At 39.7% G+C, this 19,228-nt stretch overlaps 1 protein-coding gene across 1 annotated transcript in view; it reads right to left on the bottom strand.

The window, feature by feature from the left end:
• LOC138237810 (uncharacterized) overlaps positions 1 to 19,228 on the bottom strand; it is a 136,175-nt gene that overhangs the window by 90,302 nt on the left and 26,645 nt on the right. The window contains exon 2 of the mRNA XM_069187662.1: positions 4,496 to 4,525. Coding sequence (XP_069043763.1) covers positions 4,496 to 4,525 — 30 coding nt within the window. The remainder of the gene's footprint in view (positions 1 to 4,495; positions 4,526 to 19,228) is intronic.

Below are 19,228 nucleotides of genomic sequence, written 5' to 3'. Positions count from 1 at the left end.
TGGCTTGTAAACAAAAAAAAATGATGTAGTAGACAGTTTTTTTTCTCCTGACTCCAGTCCCACATGCAGGGAACAATTCCAGAAGTTCATCTGGCATCATTTCTAATTTGAGTTCTGCGCACCAGTGAAAAGATCATAATTTGCTGATGTTACGTTTTATCGCAGTGCCTTCTGTTTGCTCGACAATATGGACATTTAGACTACCTTGTTTTTATACATTTGTCCCTGAGTATCTGGATTTTTTTGCTCAATCACTCCCAATATGGACACTTAGTGCCCTTTAAAGAAGCATTGTGATTTACAAATGCAGTAATTGTAGAAATAGTTTTTTTGAGCTTCATCTGCTGTAGAAGGAGAAAATAGAATTCAAGAGCGGGCAAATACCTGGAAGATGATGTTTGATGTAGACAAGTGAAGGGTTTTTCATACAGGTAGCAAGTGTTTATGTGGACATATCGCTAATATGTTTTTGATAAGTAATTAGGGGTAAGCAATTAAAAAGGCAAATAGTTTACAGTATGTAGTTAAAAGCATAAAAGTCAAATGGACAGATGTTAGATTTGTATAGAGTACTGCCTTAAAAGGGCTCATGTAGAATACTGTGTAAAATTTTCAAAAGAAAAGATACAGCCTAGGAAACTGTCCAGTTAAAAGCAACCAGATACATTCCAGACCTTAAGAGAATGTTCTACATGGACTGCCTGATGGAACAGACCCTTTTCAGTCTTGAATCAAGACGATTACGAGAGAACATGAAACAGGAGTGGGCTTCTTCAGAATAAATATTGAAACACAAACCAAAGTGCACAAGGAAACCTGAAGAAGTGAATTTAAAAGAGAACAGGAGGAACTTTTTTACCCATAAATGAGGTATCATGAGTATGATGCAAGCTTCCCAGTCATGGTTTTGAAGGCAATACCCTGGCTTCTTTCAAACACCCTGAATTAATTAGCGACAAACTACCAAACTGGAAAAATCTGCCAAACGGCCTCCTCTCGTTTGTAACAGATCTTATGTTCTTAACTACTCCTTGCCAAGTCACTTAATTACAATACTTTTTTATGAACTGCATATAGGTGTCCATATGTTAATCACAGGGCTGTTTGTTAGCGTTTATAGCTGCATAGTTAAACATGTTTCTTTTTCACATAATAAAAATACTAAGAAACAGGACACTACAATAAGGTTCTTAGTTGAGTGAGTCAGTTATTTTCCATTATGTTCCATTTGCTTCTGCTTTAATACAACTAAAATCAAGCATAGTGGATAGCGCTATCTGAATAATTTATCTCCATAATGTGAGAAACAAAATAAGAATAAATTCCCCACAGTGCGACTTCATGTGGACAGGTATTCACAGCCAAGGCTATAAATGACCCAAACTAATAGAACACCAGATGGTTTCTTTTAAAGTATCAGTAGCCGTGTTTTAAAATGGAATACTTGGATATTTATCAAGAAAGTCCTCTTGAATGGAGGAAACATAAAACAAAAAAAAACCACAGGGAGCACTGGGAGCCCCATTCCGTTCATGTGGAAAAGAAAAGTGACACACTAAATATTTTAACATTCATTTATACAGAAAAGTAGGACAGAGGAAGCTGTCAATGAAATATAACCGAACTTCTTCATTTGGCCTATTTCTAACATTCAAATTTAAAACAGTTTTATTGGCTTGACTGGTAAATTACAGTGCTGCTAAAGTATATACAGTCAATACAGCATCTACAGACATTTATGATACAAATGCATCACAGGTCATTTACATACAACATGCAGAACATCAGTGAGAGACAGGCTCACTGTTCCTCAGGCTGTGACAGGAGATCACACACTGGGCTACCAGCTCAATTGAGTTCCCTCCTCCCCCCCCCCCTTCCCAGTAGGATTGGAAGCTATTCCGATGCTGGCTCGTGTGGGAATTCTGGGATTAGATTTGTTATTTTGGGAAACAATGTTTGTCTAATGCCAGAATATTTCTCACAGTGCAGTAGAAAGTGCATCTCTCTCTCTCTGCTTCTCCCCGCTGGCACTGGGAACACAGCCTGTCCTCCCTGGGCAGCCAGGTCTGCCTGTATTGCCCAGTTTTTATGGCGATCAAACCTCCTGTTCGAAGAAGAGACCCTTCCCACCACAGCACTGCCCTCCCTCATCATGCTTGCCAGCCCTTAGCATTCTCTCAAGCACGGCTTTCAGGCCAGAGCTCTCTCACTGTCCCCTACCATCCTTTTACAGCACCTGCTACTCTGCTGCTTCTTGGATACTGGAAAGCTGTAGAACAAGTCATGAATATGATGTTAATGAAAACAAAGAGCTCATGACAGACCTTCTCTACCACTACGCCTCGGAGCCATTTGTCTGTGTGTCTAATCATGCTATGTACATTCATAAGTACCAAAATTTACTCAAATTCTTCTTGCCAGTTCCAAGATGGCAGGCTCTCAAAACATCCAAAGACAATTCAATTAGACACTATTCATCAACTTTACTTGACGCAAAGAACCGATGTCTCACCTATTTAGGGTGTTCCACAGGGTTCAGCTCTGGGACCTTAAATATTTACTGTTTGCATGTTGACTCATGGTCAAATGTTTAGCCATCATGGACTTGGAATTCACCATTATGATGGCGATACTGAGATTCACCAGCAAACTGAATCAGATACTACTGCTGCTTGACAGCTGTCAGTGGGACATTGAGAAATGGATGCAACAGTACCTTCTGAATCTAAACTATGACAAGACTGAGTACCTGCTAATTAGATCCCCACAACAGCTATTAAAAGTTGACGACTTCAGTTTCACTCTTAACAGTGCAAAAATAAAACCATTGACCAAAAAGAAGAAACTTTGCTATTTTTGACTATATGTTGTCAGCCAATATTTGAAAAATCACAGGTGTTATAGTCCCAACCCTGAGTAAAGTAAATTGATAAATGTCTTTATTTCATCTGGATTAGACAACTGTGATGATTTACTGGTGTATAGTATCTACTAAGGTACTAAACCAGCTTGTGTATGACCACAATTTGCCATACAAAGTCTCAGCATATATCGTGTATCCTGTATAAACTATGGTACAATAACTACTTGTGAAATTCAGCAAAAATATGCTTCTTCTGCTCACTGAATGATATAGATCCAGTTTATCTCAATGTTTTACTGCGTGGTGATAGCTCATCTCTTACTCTGAGATTTTGTGATTCATGCCTTACTCTGCTGAAGATCAGGCTCTACACAACCGACAACATAGCTTTCTTTTCTAGTGCATATATAGGACTGAAGAATTGAGGAAGTTTTCCAATTTGGGGGGGGAGACTCAGCAACTGGGCTCACTTTTTAAAACTCACTTAAACACCCATCTTTCACAAGAGGTCTTAATGCAGAATTCTTAGATGTAGATTTGGTTTTATTTGGTCATTTGTACTGTGTTTATTTCTGTTATGTGCTATGCATATACTGTACTATAATACAGTGGATTGATTTTTTGCGCTCTATCATTCATATAAGTGAATAATGCCAATTACAATGAAATTGTGGGACAGTCTAGATTGTATGCTCTGCATGTACAGTGTACTGTATAATTCCCTCTGTCCTGTTTGCCTACAGGGTATAAAAGACATCTGATATGTGCCAACTGCCTTTTCATACCTCTTTTTGAAAATGTTTAATTTAAGGCAAACCTACAGGAATGTAGCCATTATGTGTTGAAATGCTTAGAAAATCGCCATTCACGCGTCTTTAGGCTGTCCAGTAGATTATTACACACTGCAATCAGTCCCACAGCTCAAGCGGGTATCAGACTTGATCATCTGGAATGGAGCTCACTCACACGTTTTCATACAACTCCCACAATAAGACCTTAAGACTCCAGAAATTCTCCAGCAGCTACCAGGTAAGTGACCTAATGACTCAATTACTGTACATGGCACACAGTGCAAACAAAGGAGACCAGGTGCACTGGAGATCATCTTGATCCAAACGGCCCTGGCACCATTCCCCAGAAATAATACAGCTCACACAGCACAGTGAAGCAAGCCGAAAACTCCCAAGCAGAATGTCACAGGCCAGCAGGTTATATTGTACTGTATAGGACTTGTTTTATTATTGGATTACATACGTTATGAACATACAACACAAGATACAGAAGCCAAAGTACAGCGTACAAAGCCTCTGCTCTTTAGGTAGGGAGGGGATCAAGACAAGTAGCGCACACCTGCTAATGCCTTCGCAGGGGAGAGGTGTGGATGCAACTGGAAAATACTACAGGATTTCTCAAGGGGTTTTCATTACAGTGTCAGAAAATCTGACAAGGGGATGACTGGAAGTTAAATCGCAAGAAACTGATGACCTCTGATTCGCCCACTATCAGCATTTATTTGTTATTGCACTATTGGCAACAAGTTGCCACACAGCGTTTTACAGATAATGCAGGTATAAGAAATATTTTACGGACAGGTATAGTTGACCAGGAAGAGTAACATTTGTATCTTACCTGGGGGCCCATGGAGTTTGGCTTTCTTGACTGTAAGAAAAAAAAACAGAAATATATTGATTAGAGGACCAATAACATATAATGCTCTGATACAATATGCACCACCATATGGCAGTCTTTATTAGATCTGGTAAGAAAAGTTTGGATTTACCTCATTGCCTCAAGCCACACTATTGGGCAAAAGATGAAGTCAGGCAGGTATGGTATCACTCAGCCTAACCCCTTTCCTGCCAATTTTAATGATTTCTACTCACCCGGCCTTTGTATTGATCAGGGGAAAAGGTCAAACACTACAAAGAAGGATTCTCCCGTTTCAGACTGTGTTGCGCCTTATGTTTACGGTTTACTGCTGATATCCTTTTCCACTGCATCACTGACAACATCCACACATCAGAGCTCACAACAAAACTAGGCCTGAAAAAGCTTTTAGAGCTATAAATCATTCACCCTTTGAGGGATGCTGCCTGAGCCTTCCACAGTAAATGTTTAATGACCACCAGTGCCTGTAGCCCACAGTTGAGCCCCACTCAGAAATCAATTTATGAAGGGGGAGCTGTCTGCTTAAGTTATCCTAGATTTGAAGACTGAACCAAACCTCTTAGGTGTGCAGTTCTTCTGAACATCATTCCTTCTTATTCATACTCTGTAAATGCCAAGACGCTATCCCAGAATACCTGCTAGGCCATAGCTCAAAAAGCACCTATTCTTAGGCCACATAGAATATTCTAACACTTATTTTTTTTATTTCAGATGCACACACAAGCTAAGAATGTGTAACCTAGTCTAGTAATTGACACAACAGGATCAGGATCTTTCAACAAGTCTGTTAGGGTTTTTCTTCTTGTTTAAAACTGTACCTTACAATGTGAGATACAGTAAAACAAGTTCTTGCAGAAAACAGTGAACTACACGACATCACCCACAATATATCTGGATTTGCCAAACTAATAAAAAAAAGACAGTCATGTTCATACCAACTACTCCCCTTTAGAATGCAGATCCAGATTTCCCAGTTTTGAAACAAACAGGTTCAATTTATCATTTACAATACATCTATAACCATTCCCTTGCTCAACATCTGATACTCTTGCTCACCTTAATGTGTATTATTTGTAAGTGTATTATATATTTTTTTTATTTTGTCTGCTGCTGTAAAAACAAATTGCACCCTGGGGATAATAAAGACACTCTATCATTCCAAAACATTTAATGTTTTTCTAATGATTATTCAGTTTGCAGACTATTTGTCTCTTGGAATGGAATGAAGTTTTACCATTTCAACTGAAAATTGGGACCAAACCAGCCACATGTTTATCAGGACAATGGCTGGAAATGGTTTCAAATGTGTATTTATAAGGATGTCTGTTCATAAGGAGTGCTACATGAACATATTGTACTGTAAATGAATTTCATTCACCCTTTATGGTCTGTCGGAGTTTGAAAATCACACCAGCAGAAAAAGTCAATAATCTCCGAGTGAGGGCGTCTGGTCTGGTGTGAGCGCAAAGTAATGACAAGAAGCAGAATCAAGGTGGACACCAGCCAAAGAGACGGATGTGAACTGTGTGCCAATAAAAAAAAAAAGCTGAATCTCGGCCACATTCTGAGTACACATTCTACAACGCTTTCCTTTATAGAATTGCTTTTTTTGAGTTTCAAAACACCATTTGTTTAATTTAACTATTGACTCTATTTATAGCTTAGTCCTTATTCTATGAATGTATCACACTCATCATACTTGAAAAAAATGTATTAAAACTGATAGGTATGTACCTAATATCAGAATATTCAACCTGCGTAAACTCAACATAATGTATGTGCAGAGAAATCTAACAGGACATCAATATTTACAGGCAGAGGAATATAGTTTGACAACAAAACTTTCTTTTCTATCAACAGATGCAAAAACATGTCATAAAGTGTGAAATGTCTTCTTGACCTGAGTTACAGGTCTAACTAGTTTCAGGAGCTGAAGATGCCATGCTTCCCAAAGAGGACTCAACTGTGTTGTTAAAAGCAGAAAGAACCACTCTCTTCCAGAACAAGATATCTTTCTCACTCTTGAATTTTGTTTCTTACAGAGCCTATGGGCGTTCGAGAATAAAACAACACGGACGAGTTCCAGAACTAATATCTGAGCCTGTGCTATTCCACGATTCCAAATGCAACAGGCAGACATCAGTGAGAAAACACCATTGACTAGTCTCTAAATCTCTCCAAGCCCATTGTTTCCCATTTCACCTCTGACGGCCATGACCACTCTAATCTCTCCGTCTGCCTTCTCAAAGACGGTTTTCTGAACTCATACATCAGAAAGACTACAGAAACCAAAATTATCCTGCAGCTAGGATCACACCTTCCCCCTTCTCTTAACGACAGACTAGTAGTTTTCTTCTAAATTTTCTCCATTCATTGGAAGTTTCATTTCACACCTCTCTACACCTATTCTGACTTCACACCTCTTGATTGGCCTCTCTTTCGGTCCCCTGCTCCCACCCCTCGATCCTCCTCTCTCCCAACCTTTGTTCTCCCGCTACATTACCTTTGCCTACTGCCTCGTCTCTCTCACACCTGAAGAAGGCTCCACGGCCAAAACGTTGTGTTTTCCTTGTTCCTTTTTTCAGCACGGAATAAACCTATTACTTGTTCCTTTGCAGCCTACGCATGCTGACGCAGCCACCCACCTGAACTACCATTGACTAGTGCCTCATCAGGTGCTGAGGAGACTGCTTGCATTTTCGTTCAGAATTCAACTTACATACTTTAAACACTCATTATGCAAGATGGTATCTAAGAAAACAAAAACTTTGAAACTGATGATGAACAATGGTGGTTCTTCTAGCCTAGGACGTTATAGTTCAGCCCAAGGGACTGTGGTTTCATCACCTGCATTGTTTTCAATGTGTGGGCTCCCGTTGGCAGCAGCAGAACAGACTCTTCGGTACGGACATCAGAAAGAAAGAAATCTGCACAATCTGTCTGACGGATTGTGATCAGACGATAATCATGACAGCTTTTTCCACCTTTCAGAAAACCTTGCGCGGCTTTTAATCACATTCGGTGAGCGATGCCGAGAGGCTCCAGAAGCAGATTTCAAAGCGCTCTTCCTTTCAATGCCAGTCTGTTCAGGAACATACTGTACACAGTAAAAGAAAAATCTCAGTGTTCCCCCATCTCAAAGTTATGCAACACAAACTTCATCTACAGATTTCACATAAGTGGCGAGCAGGAAAATGTCACACTTTGACAAGTCCTTGTCTATTAAGGATGGCAAACAAAAACAATTATGCAATGGCAAGCATGTTTCTAAACTTTATTTTCCTTGTTAACTGCAACAGCAAACGTAAAACACAAATTAACGTAGAAAACAAAAAAAAACAAGTAATTATTTGTTGACTATTATCTGAAGACAAAAACAAACATTTCCAACACCTTCCAAGGAGTGGTGTGTCTGCTTCTTTTAAAACACTGCTGTGAGTAACATTGCAATCATTTTCTTTCTTCCTCCCTTATTTTGGTCTTTAATGAGCATCTCATGGAGCCACCAGAAGTCTTCACTGCTGGAACCCAGCACTCTCAGTTATAGTTACTTGGGTTGGTGCCACAGGTGCACTCTTCTGTTATTTGAGAACATGGTGGAGGAAGCCCCTTATGACCATATCGCATTCCCCTACAGCTCTGTAGTCCATTGTCCATACTGTTTGCACCACTGGGCTCGCAAACCTGAATAGTCAGTGATTTGTGCACTGACGCCTGAGTCTGTGGAGGTTTTAGGAAACCATTTGTGATGAAACTTTGTTGTAAGTCGGTCTTGTTTGGCCTTGCCCTCCAAATTAATGCACAGCTATCACTATGCACTTGACCACCAGCGGTGGTCACAAGGACCAGGACTGGGAAATCCAATTCTAGACACTTCAACCTCACACCAATAACACGCAGCAGGAAGGCCTTGTTTCTATCCCACAATCATTAAGGGAGGTGGGGCCGCGTACTATTTTCAAACAAGAGATCCATGTTGGGCAACTTGCAGGCTTCCTTCTATACTTGAAGTCTCAGGCAAGTCGGCTCTCTTCATAGAGCCATTCAGCGCTGTCACATACCAGCCAGAGATGATAGCAGCCAAGAAAAACAGAGATCTTTGTAATGGGAGGTCACAGCACACAGCAGCTATCACAAGAGAGATGGAGGGATGTAAGCAGGTGGCTCAGTACAAAACCAGCTGCCCTTTTCCTCTTGTAATAAGGATATTAAGGGATTATAAGCAAGCACTAAATCTATTACTAATATATGCACTGATGTAAAGGGATTAAATCTGAAGTACATGAAAGAAAAAATGAAGAAAGGCAACAGTTTTGATTTCTTGATGAATTAGTGGAGGATGGCACAGTAGCACAGGGGTTAGCATTGTTGTCTTTTTTAGCGTTGTTTGTTCCCCCACAACCCTGAATAATGTGGTTAGAAAATGGATAGATGGATGAAATGGGAGAAACTCTGGCAGTATATGCAAAAGCAGCAGCAATATAATCTGATCACACTCAAGTGTATTTCTGAAGCAAAACAGGCAGCTCGAAACAACTTCCAGGTGTGCAGTGAAAAGTCAAAATGCATCAGATGACTATAACTTCAACAACATTCCCGAGATCTGAGGCAAGTCTACTGACAGGCTCCTCTATGCTTGCGAGCTTAAAAATAGATTGAACAAATATAGCCTTAAAAGGGATTTTATAAAGTCTAATGATGGTTCTATCAAAACAGCACAGAATAAATAAAAATCAGCAAGATCCTGGGACTTATTAAATGCTGAGGTATAGAATTGGAAGAAAAATTATTAATAAAAAAAGCAGTACAGTATATTTAATGCATGAACAGCTTGACCTTAACAGTTGCAAACAAGAACAGGGCTGTATCTATTCAACCATGAACCACTCAGAGAACATATAGCTTCATTAGGATTTGGATACAGATTATTTCCTAATTGGTTTTCTGCTCTCAAAGGGTGCAGCATCATACACACACACACTCCAGGCTAAATCACTAAAACCTAACGCAGGAGCCCGTCTTTCTGAAGGTACATTATCAAATGGAAGCAGCATATTCACTTTTCAATGTTTTCCCCACCATTTTGCAATGAGAATTCTTGTTTGATGTGAAAAGATTAATGCAGTTTGCCTCATTACCAAGGCAATTATGTGAGCATTGTGTTGTTCTAAATTTCTCAATTCAAAAGGGTTAAGATGTATATCAAGTTCGATGAGATCACTACTGTGACAGCTGTAAAGTGTGACAATCTGAGACCTACAGTATGATTCTGTTGTATCATTGTACAAAAACGTGATGGCATTGAATCAGCCCTAGATAAAGGTGTAGGTTAAATAATTAAAACGTGCAAAGGAAATCTTAGAATGTGTATCATTTAAAAAAATATTACTGCAGATATGTGGTACTTTTCCTCCACTGACATAATAATTATAACATGCACTTTATAATAAAAAGAATACTTACAACAATGACTGAAGCCATCAGCTAAGGGGGGAAAAATATGAAGATAGTGACTCAATCTAAACTATAACAGAGCTCTCCTCACAGTTCCATGACTTCAGTTGGATTAACAGTAATTTTACATTTTGGTCCATTGAAATTGTGAAAAGTCCTAACTTTTAACCTTGGCAAAAGCCAGGAAATAGGAATTTTACTAAAACGTAAAGAAGTTGAAGACGTCGTCACATTTCAGTTTCAGGGAGAGCAGGGTGGTGGTGCAGGCAGCCAGGTTCCCTACTGGCCAGATAAGGTCCATTGAGCTTGAGGAGCTCAGCCTACCCAAGGAACTTCTCCCTTGTTCCTCATAAACAAGAGGCTCCTAGAGAGCACTCCCAAAGCACACGGACCAAAGGCTAATTAGATTAGAGTCAACAGGATCACAGTGCTGAGATCCCTATTGCTTTCATTGGACGAGTGAGTTCTCTGCCAATTCCGACAACAAAACATCACTCAGTATAGAGCAGATCCCATTTCCTCTTTGAAAAGGAATCCTCCACCTTTAGCCCTTCCACACTAAAACAAGTGTCCCGAACACAAAGGCGATTCAAATGCAACATGAGGCAAAGGACAAAGGCGCGAAAGATAAGAACAGAAGCAGAATGGGTCATCTTGATTTTGCGTATTGTGCAGAACCAGAAGCAACTGCTCATGCGGAAAGCTGATATTCATACATCGGTACAGAAATGTGGAAGGGAAAACAATTTCATTTGTAAGCATAGAGCTCTCTATTTATGAATTGCTGAAGGGTCATTTCGAGTGGATATCAACCTGATTTTCTCATGAACGTCTCAAGATCATATCTCAGAAACTATTGGGAGGTATTAATAGCCTCAATTTTTGCCTCAATGCCTTCTTCCACAGCACAGATAAACGGGATGCATTTTGAGAAAATGTGAGAAGGTCATGCCAGAATCAGGCTGATTTCATACAAAGTGACACTCAAGAGGGAATGAAGGAGAAGGCTGCTTATACACTGCCTTGCCATCACATACATTTTGCATGTCTTGAATTGTCTTAAATCATTCGGCAGCATGAAAGATAACCATTAGTTATTTTAAAACACTTGTGGTTATGAAGTGATGAATTGCAATAAATATTGTATTTTGGCTTTTCAAGACAATAATTATGTTTTTAATTTAATGAGTTAAATTTTTTACTTGATTTCCAAATAAATTCAATCCTTCAAATTACCTGCTCCAATGCGTTTTCCACAAATTGTTTATTTCTGAAGATCACACTACAGGTCTGGACAACTTGGAAAATGTCACTGAACAAAAGTAGTCTAACTAATCAAATCAGGAATGTTTTTCAATATTGAGCCCATGGGCGACACAGGTGGTGCATTGCTGCCTCACAGCGCTGGGGCCCTGGGTTCAACTCAGGACCTCGGGATGCTCCTTGTATGGAGTTTGTATAGTGCTCATGGGGTTTTCTCTGGGTGCTCTGGTTTCCTCCCACATTCCGAAAACCTACTGGTAGTTTAATTGGCTTCTGTGAAAACTGGCCTTGGCGTGAGTGAGTGTTCCCTGTGAAGGACTGGCGCCCCATCCAGGATGTACCCTGCCGTGTGCCTGTTGCCTGCCAGGATAGGCTCCAGCTCCTTCACGATCCTGAACTGGATGAAGTGGTTAGGAAATGGATGGATATGTAGAGTCCATGAAGAAATGGGAATATATATATATAAAGTAACACCAGCCCCACAGTAAACAGACATTAAAGCATTCGAGAGCAGGAAGATGAAAGCGTAGCCTTGGCGACTCAGAAAATGGCCCCACTTTAACCTTGGAGCAGCTCATAAAGAGCCCGCGCCGCAGGTTGGTGGATTCGGAAAGTGCTCTCAAGCCACAGCGCGGGTCATGCTGACATGCCGTCAAGTTCAAGTGTTTGTCTGCCCTCTGAACCTTTTAGCTTCGCCAAACGATGAAAATTTTATTAAAATGTCTCCGCACTTGTTTTTACCCGACAAAACCGAGACGGTCTGTCTGCAAAAAGTACAGATGCTCTCAATACGTGCAAGGACATCTGCAGGTTGTAAAAACACTTTCAAATAGGATTTTTTAAATGTTTTATCATTGTCTGCCACAGCATTATAAAACTTAGAATCTGTCATATTTCCATGATATCATGGCTTTAAAACAAAAAAGAAAAGCTTATACTGTGCAGTACCTTTGAAAATCCTGCATTCATACACAGGCTACATAACGAATCCCAGTCAACCTGTAGAAAACTGTACACATTGAAAAACATTTGCCTACCGATTCAAATCAAATTACAAATCCCAATAAAAGACCTAAAAACAGACACTTAAATAACTGTTGTAACTGAGCATATTAGTTACAATAATATATTTTGTCTTTTAGATTTAAATCTAAATTTAGAGATCACCTGCTGAATTGACCACAGTGAATTGTTCCAAGCATTTAGAAATTGATGGATTAATGGAAATCTGGAAAACCCCATGGATTGGGGCTTTCCAGGAACAGGGTTGGAGGTCCCTGCTATTTTCAATATTTCAGTTGTTTGCGCTTTTTTTTTTTACTTTTATAAGCACAAAGTCAGCAATGTATGTTTATAGAATATACCAAAGTAGGAAGTAGGAAAAAGGATGGATTTATTAAATAATTATTCTCAAACCTTAAAAAAATCTCAAATGAAGAGGAAACTATTTTTTTTGTCAATTTAACAACCATGTTTCCCTTTATAGAAAGTGATCAACTGCCAGAGGGGAAAATATATATTTTTTTTTTTGAAGGAGTTTAAAATGTAAAAATTCGTACTAGTCTTTTATTTGTCTAATTCAATGCGACTTACTGACCAAAGATTCTGAAAATGCACCACTGTTGTGTTTTATTAGTCCAAACCTTCAAAAAATATCTAGAAAACCAAAAAATATCTAGATAACTGAGCACTGTTTTGCTCTTAACTAAAAATGTTGCTGAAATAAATAGAAGACAAGCCCTAATTTATGGATGATCACATACCACCGTGGTTGAGACTGAATTGCTGTATGACATATGTAGAATGCTGGCTGGGTTAGAGATTCAGCATGGTTATTGCTATTAAGAAAGTGCTAGAAGCAACAATTCACAGCAAGTGTACGTAACATGCAAAGTCAATTTCCCATGATTTTACAAACAAAATAATGAAAAAAATCCAGGTTACCTCCAAAACATTTTTCCATTTAAAACAGATGCATCTCTTATCCAACCCCCATGTACAGACAACAGATAAAACACTCTGCTCTGTAATACTTAAAGCAAAGCTGTTGAGACCACATTAAACCTCAACAACTTGCATACACAATATACCTATTAACACAATCATATTAGACATTTGAAAAGCCTCTGTATCACTGTACAAAGTTTCAAAGAGAAATAAAATAACATTTACAGTAGAGTACTTTGAAATACTATCAATACAGTAAGAGAGTGACAGGTTTTCAGCTGGCTCTTTTTAATCGTTGTGCTTTGTTTTATTTTTATATAACAGGCACTTCACCAAGTGCACAAAACAGCAGAAAGACTCCAGCAGAAGGTTTTGACAAGTGTGCCTGAAATCTTTTTTTTGCCATTCCATTAATAGTACACATTTTCTGAATCGACAATCAGAAGCCGAGCCGAGACGTCTCTGTCACATCACATCAAGACGGTCAAACCCTCTCTTACATTACTTGCTCTGAAGCAACAGAAACGCTCCCTGCAGATTAAAAAGCATTACAGATGGTTAACTGAACAAAGAGGAGTGTTTAACTCTTTCAGACATGAATAATTGAAAACGGACAGAAAGCAAATGAATTGTTATGCTGACATAACACATAAGTGGAATCGTTTTTTATTGGAAAGTTACTTTGTTTAGCTTATCAGTGCATCTTCCTGTTTTAGGCGTCAGGCACTCAGTCAGTCAGTGGTATGCTGGAATCTCGGTCAGGTCTCGCGGACACCAGGACTGCCGTGTCTCTGTTCCTATCAGTTCTGATTCACCCATATGTGATCCCACGGTTTTATTCATTCTTGATTACTTTCTTAATGTCTTTTTTAACAGGATGAAATGGGGCTAAACGAAAAACCAGAAATGCAAAAGTAAACTACAACTATTTTTTTTTTCCCTGGAAGAGCCCTTAGGCCTCTCTGAGAAACCTGGATTGGTAACGTTTGGCTGTTACCAAGGTGGAGAGGGTTAAGATTCTCTGCATAAAAATCTGAGCACCCTTGAAAACGTATTCGGGTTTTTCCCACAGCAGGCAGCAGCTGGCACGCACACGCGATACCTTCCCAGACTGTCACCAGCACAGAAAGACAGCGGCTAATGAGCAGTTATTGGGAAACTGTCGGTACTCCGATTGGAAAGAACAGCATCCCGGGTGCAGCCTCCCTCATCTGTCAGCACTCCCGGAGATAACATTTTCAAGTTCATATTTACAACAGCACCGCTCTTCTTCCCCTGGAAACTTAATACCTACAATTTCCCAGTCTTGCCTCCTGATTTAAGAAGCACTTTGCAAACCAAATGTTTTCAAGGTCCTTCCGCACTGTACCTGCTCAACTCTTTGACGGGTAATTGCACCCTTATGATCATCCTGTTCAGCTGCCCATAAAAAAAACGGAAAACTCAACAGGACACAAGACTTCTGCAGATCCAAAGATCTCATCCAAATGTGATGTGACAGATACCAGGGCATATGCATGGCTGGGTAGCAAATTCCAGACTTCCACAGTCCTTTTTGTAAAGACTCGCCTCCTGTTTTCAGTTTTATATGCAGTTCTACATAGTTTCCACGTGTGTCCTGTGGTTTGGATATTAGTTCATTCTGAAGTCCAATGGATTGACTTTGACAGTTCCTTTGAAGATGACCATAAAAACTGTAATATTCAGAATTAAAGATCATCTAAAACTTGGACTGAAACGTAAAACTGGCATAAAACTGTCCATATTGAAGGTGGAGAAATTGAAGGAAGAAAGGAAGCCGAGGCTGAAGAGGGGAAAAAAGACAAAGCAGAGCAAACATAGAAAAGCGCTCTTCTCTCTCTGGCCCTGTCTGGGAAGAGTCCAGCTGACTCGGGCAGGATGCAGCAGAGGAAACGGTGAGTCTGGCAGAGGAATGAAGCTAGAAGAAAACACGGAAACAAAGAGGGGAAGTCATGGCCTGTCAGAAGACAGGCAACACTTTCAGGTTTCGCTTAGGAGATTCAGAGCCCAAAACCCTCAGAATGGGCATCAGAGGGAGAACTGCATATAAAACTAAATATAAAATGGGTATGAGCAGCAAAGGCCATATGTAAGATAAAAAGTATGCAGTCACTTAGTCAACATACTTCTAGGTGAATATGAGACCTCATATCTCATCATCATCAATTTCCACACTGATTAACACCACCACTTTAAGTCTCTCACGGGCTAGGACCCGGGATGGGGGCTGGGTCACAACAGCTGCGTGGACAAACACATGGCGACTGGGGTCAAATCAGAACAGCCAACTCAATTTTTAACAGCTCCTCTTCATACAGTCAACTGTGACGCTGCACTGCACTGTCCTCTACCTTAAATTAGAGCTTCACTCAATCATGACCTTCATCATGAAGAAGAACCAGCCCTATCAAATGTAACTGCTAGAGGAACAAAGTCTCCTCGAACTTTTATTCACTTAAAACACTTAACTTGAGAGTTTTACATTTACCGAGGCACACAAATGTGACTCGGATGTGGCACTACGTATTGTTAAACAATCTTGAAGGCCATGAAAAGAAACGTCTTTGAAATGAATTATGATCTAATAAGACCAATCAAGTAATTGAAACCTTGGGCTGAAAGGAAAAAAAGCAACCTGTAATGAAGTGAGAAAAATATTGCTTGATTCTTCAGTAAGAAGTGCTTGAAACTTCTGCCCTAAACGGCGCAAAAGGTCAAGGCAATTTTCTAAATAATGGCCTAAGAGGTGAGGGGGAAAAACAGCACGTTACTGATGATTCAGAGGTGCTGAATTTTTAAGAACCGCATTAAACTAACTAAAGCTATTATTTAAAATAAGCTTCAACACACAGATTTGTGCAAAGAAAATGACTCTAATTAATGGACCCGTAACTCATGCCAGTTAGGTTTCCTTCACTGAAGAAGCAATCATTCACAATTAATTTAATCTGAGGTGTGCACATTTTCTCCGTCAGTGTCACTCATTTCAGATCATTCCAGATCATGCAGGAATGAGGCTTATCTCTTCTCTGTGCTGTTGCAGGCTATCAGACAAATAGACTTGCGAACCAGGGCATCTGCGGTCAGTCTTGCAGACACAAGGGAAAACAACACAAGTAGTGAACAGAGGGACGAATTGCCATGGTCCCAGGAGTTGATGCAGCTGCTATCGAAATAATTTGCAGATTCCAAGATCCCAAAGAAGAAAGAAATCACCATATGAGTTACCGTGACAGCTGTTTCGGTTGTCCACTCATTTTACAAGAAGGTGATCATGCAATTGGTTGGCTCCAAACAACAGCAGCACAGACATTCGATTACAAAAGGACTGACAAAAAAAACTAAAAGAGGCAAGACAGAATGAGAGATTTCACCTGCTCATATGTCTAAGAATAACATGTGACAAGCAGCACATTCAGCAAAAAGCTGAACCTGAATGTCTCAAGTACTGCCAGGCATAGCAACAGAAGTTCAATAAACTTCGTGTCTGTCTATATATACCATGAGAGAGCACAAATAAGTGGATAACCAAGTATCGACTGAATTTCTCCTGAAAAAATCTGTTACAAAGTTAGGTTGTGATAGCTGAACACCAATACTGCTTGCTAATATTGTACTTTGGAGCAAGACATCCAACTATACAACCATTTTGACAGACTACAACCAAGTAGGCCACAGAAAAATTAAAATATCATGCAGGACTCCACTGAACTGAAAACAATCTTCAGTGTACACAGAGCACAGCTCCAGTTTAGTGTATGTTTCTGTTAAGGTCAAGTTATCGACCATAAGGTCAAGGTTTTAGTAAGGTATTGACAAATTTCCCACAGTGAACTACAGAGCAAACTGTGAAACATGAGCTCGAAGACATACTGTAATTGGAACGTACATGGAAGTCCATTTACAAGTGAGATTATGAGCGACGTGCTTCCATGGAGGGTTGTGGGAATCGGGAACAAGCTACTCAGCCATGTTGCTGAAACCTGCCTCCTTTCAAGAAACGGCTTAACGATCAATTAACTACTAACCACCAAACACGCCGAATGGCCTCCTGTAGCTGGTAGTCTTTCTTAGGTTCAATCCCTTAGGGTTAAGCACCTCAGACTGGAGTTGTATAAATTGAGTCTAGAAAACCAGTGCCAAAAAACAGCAGAAGATGAGGTATCACTGGACACAGTCCTTCAAGCCAGACCTCTGAAGATAATCCTTGTGCACCGACCATGGATCCCAGTAAATAGAAAGAAACTGGGAACCATAAGAACTCGATTCCTACTTTTTGCAGCAGGAATCTAGGTCTCCACAGCAATACCTGCTACTCATTAGAGCCACAGAACTGGAACCAGATACATCACATTCACCTCTTTGTTTGGCAGTATTTTCTGCTGTTCCATTAAAGAGCACGTATTTTCTAAAGCTACAGTCAGCAGCAGTGCCGGGAAACCCTCAATGCTGATTCCTCACCGAAATGAAGAAAATCAAGTCAAAAAAATACTCACCTTCTTGAATGCTAAAATACAAAACATCTTCTATTTTTGGATGTTTCCAAGCAGATTTTTAACTGTATTAGAATTAAAATGTACTGTAGTTGGTGTTCAACCCAATAATTTCACAGGACCATTAGTACTGGGACATACAGTAAATTTCAGAGAGTAAAAGTCAGTTTTAGGTTGCATATCCCTTTGAAGCAATAATTGTGGGAAGTCAGCAACACCTTGATCTCACCACATCGGATTCTCAACAGAATCCGTTAAAAAGGGCATCTGCACTCAGGTGCAAAGCACGAATCAAAGACGTGCAGCTTGTATTGCTTCCAAAGGAGGCCAGACACACTACTCACCCGTGACTTTCACAACAAACCCCCCGGCTGATGGAAAATATTAAATCAACACAAATTAGTCACCATACCTATCTAAAAAGGTAAGTTAATCTATTGGAAAAAAAGTAAGATTTTCCTGTTCAAAAATGGGTGAATCTGTTATAAGGTCACAAATGACATGTTTCTAATGATGGTCAGTGTATTTTTATATGGCTTCCTCAAAGAGGCTTATAACGACGGCTTCTGCCAAATGTAACATCAATTTGATTAATTTCTTCTGGTGGGCAGACCAGGATTTTACTGGCGTTTGGGAAAATTCTTTCCGTAGGGGTATTTAACCCATTAGGTACCTGAAAAGGTCCTCAGAATCTAGTCGAAAACCAAACTGATTTGTGCTGTACTTGTTAATTTTCTAAAAACAAATCCTTTTCCATTTGCTGGCTTTTTGCTGCCTGCTTAAAATGTTTCAATGTGCACTGTATTTTAAACCAGGGGTTGGGAATGTACAGTGTAGCACACATGCTATTATTAGCACAGACACGGGGATTTTTAACATGTGCAATAAAAGTCTAATAAGACACAAAAAAATGAAGTTAAAAAAATAAAACCTGTGCTTGACTGATGTGTAATTCTCTACCACATGCTACCCAATGATAGCTCCTTGGCATAGAAAAAAAACAATTCACTAGGCTTATTTCCTGCATTATTTTTAGCAGGGCTAGCCTACTGTATTCACAGGAAAGTTTGCAACCCATGCCACTGAAATCATTTTTCACACTTAAGGGAAAAGTCAAACACTGTTAGGCTGTGGGAAGGTTTTGGCAGGTTTTTGAAATGTTTTGATGCAATCAAGATCTTTTTGTCAGAAAAAGGTCAAAACCACCACAAAATGCATGACGAAAAATGGGTTGCAAAACGAATGTTTCTAGCCAACATCACTACGCACATGAATGAACTCCATCTGTAGGGTGCAGATCAAACTACCACGAGGCGTTTCAAAATGCAGAAGGCATTTCTTGCAAAACCTGCCATTACTTCATGGGACATTGGCGCCAGAACATCAGGCTGGTTCCATCAATATTCAAGAATTGGCTCCACAACTTTAGGCTATTTCCATAACTATTAAAGAACTTTCAGAACACTGCAAAAATGTGTGTTGCTGAGTTTGGAGTGTACAGTACATGTGAAAAGCA

The sequence above is a fragment of the Lepisosteus oculatus genome, chromosome 3 (genome assembly GCF_040954835.1).
Source record: "Lepisosteus oculatus isolate fLepOcu1 chromosome 3, fLepOcu1.hap2, whole genome shotgun sequence".
NCBI classification, from domain to species: domain Eukaryota; kingdom Metazoa; phylum Chordata; class Actinopteri; order Semionotiformes; family Lepisosteidae; genus Lepisosteus; species Lepisosteus oculatus.
Note: the sequence above shows the minus strand (reverse complement) of the source record. Positions and strands in the feature narration are given on the sequence as shown.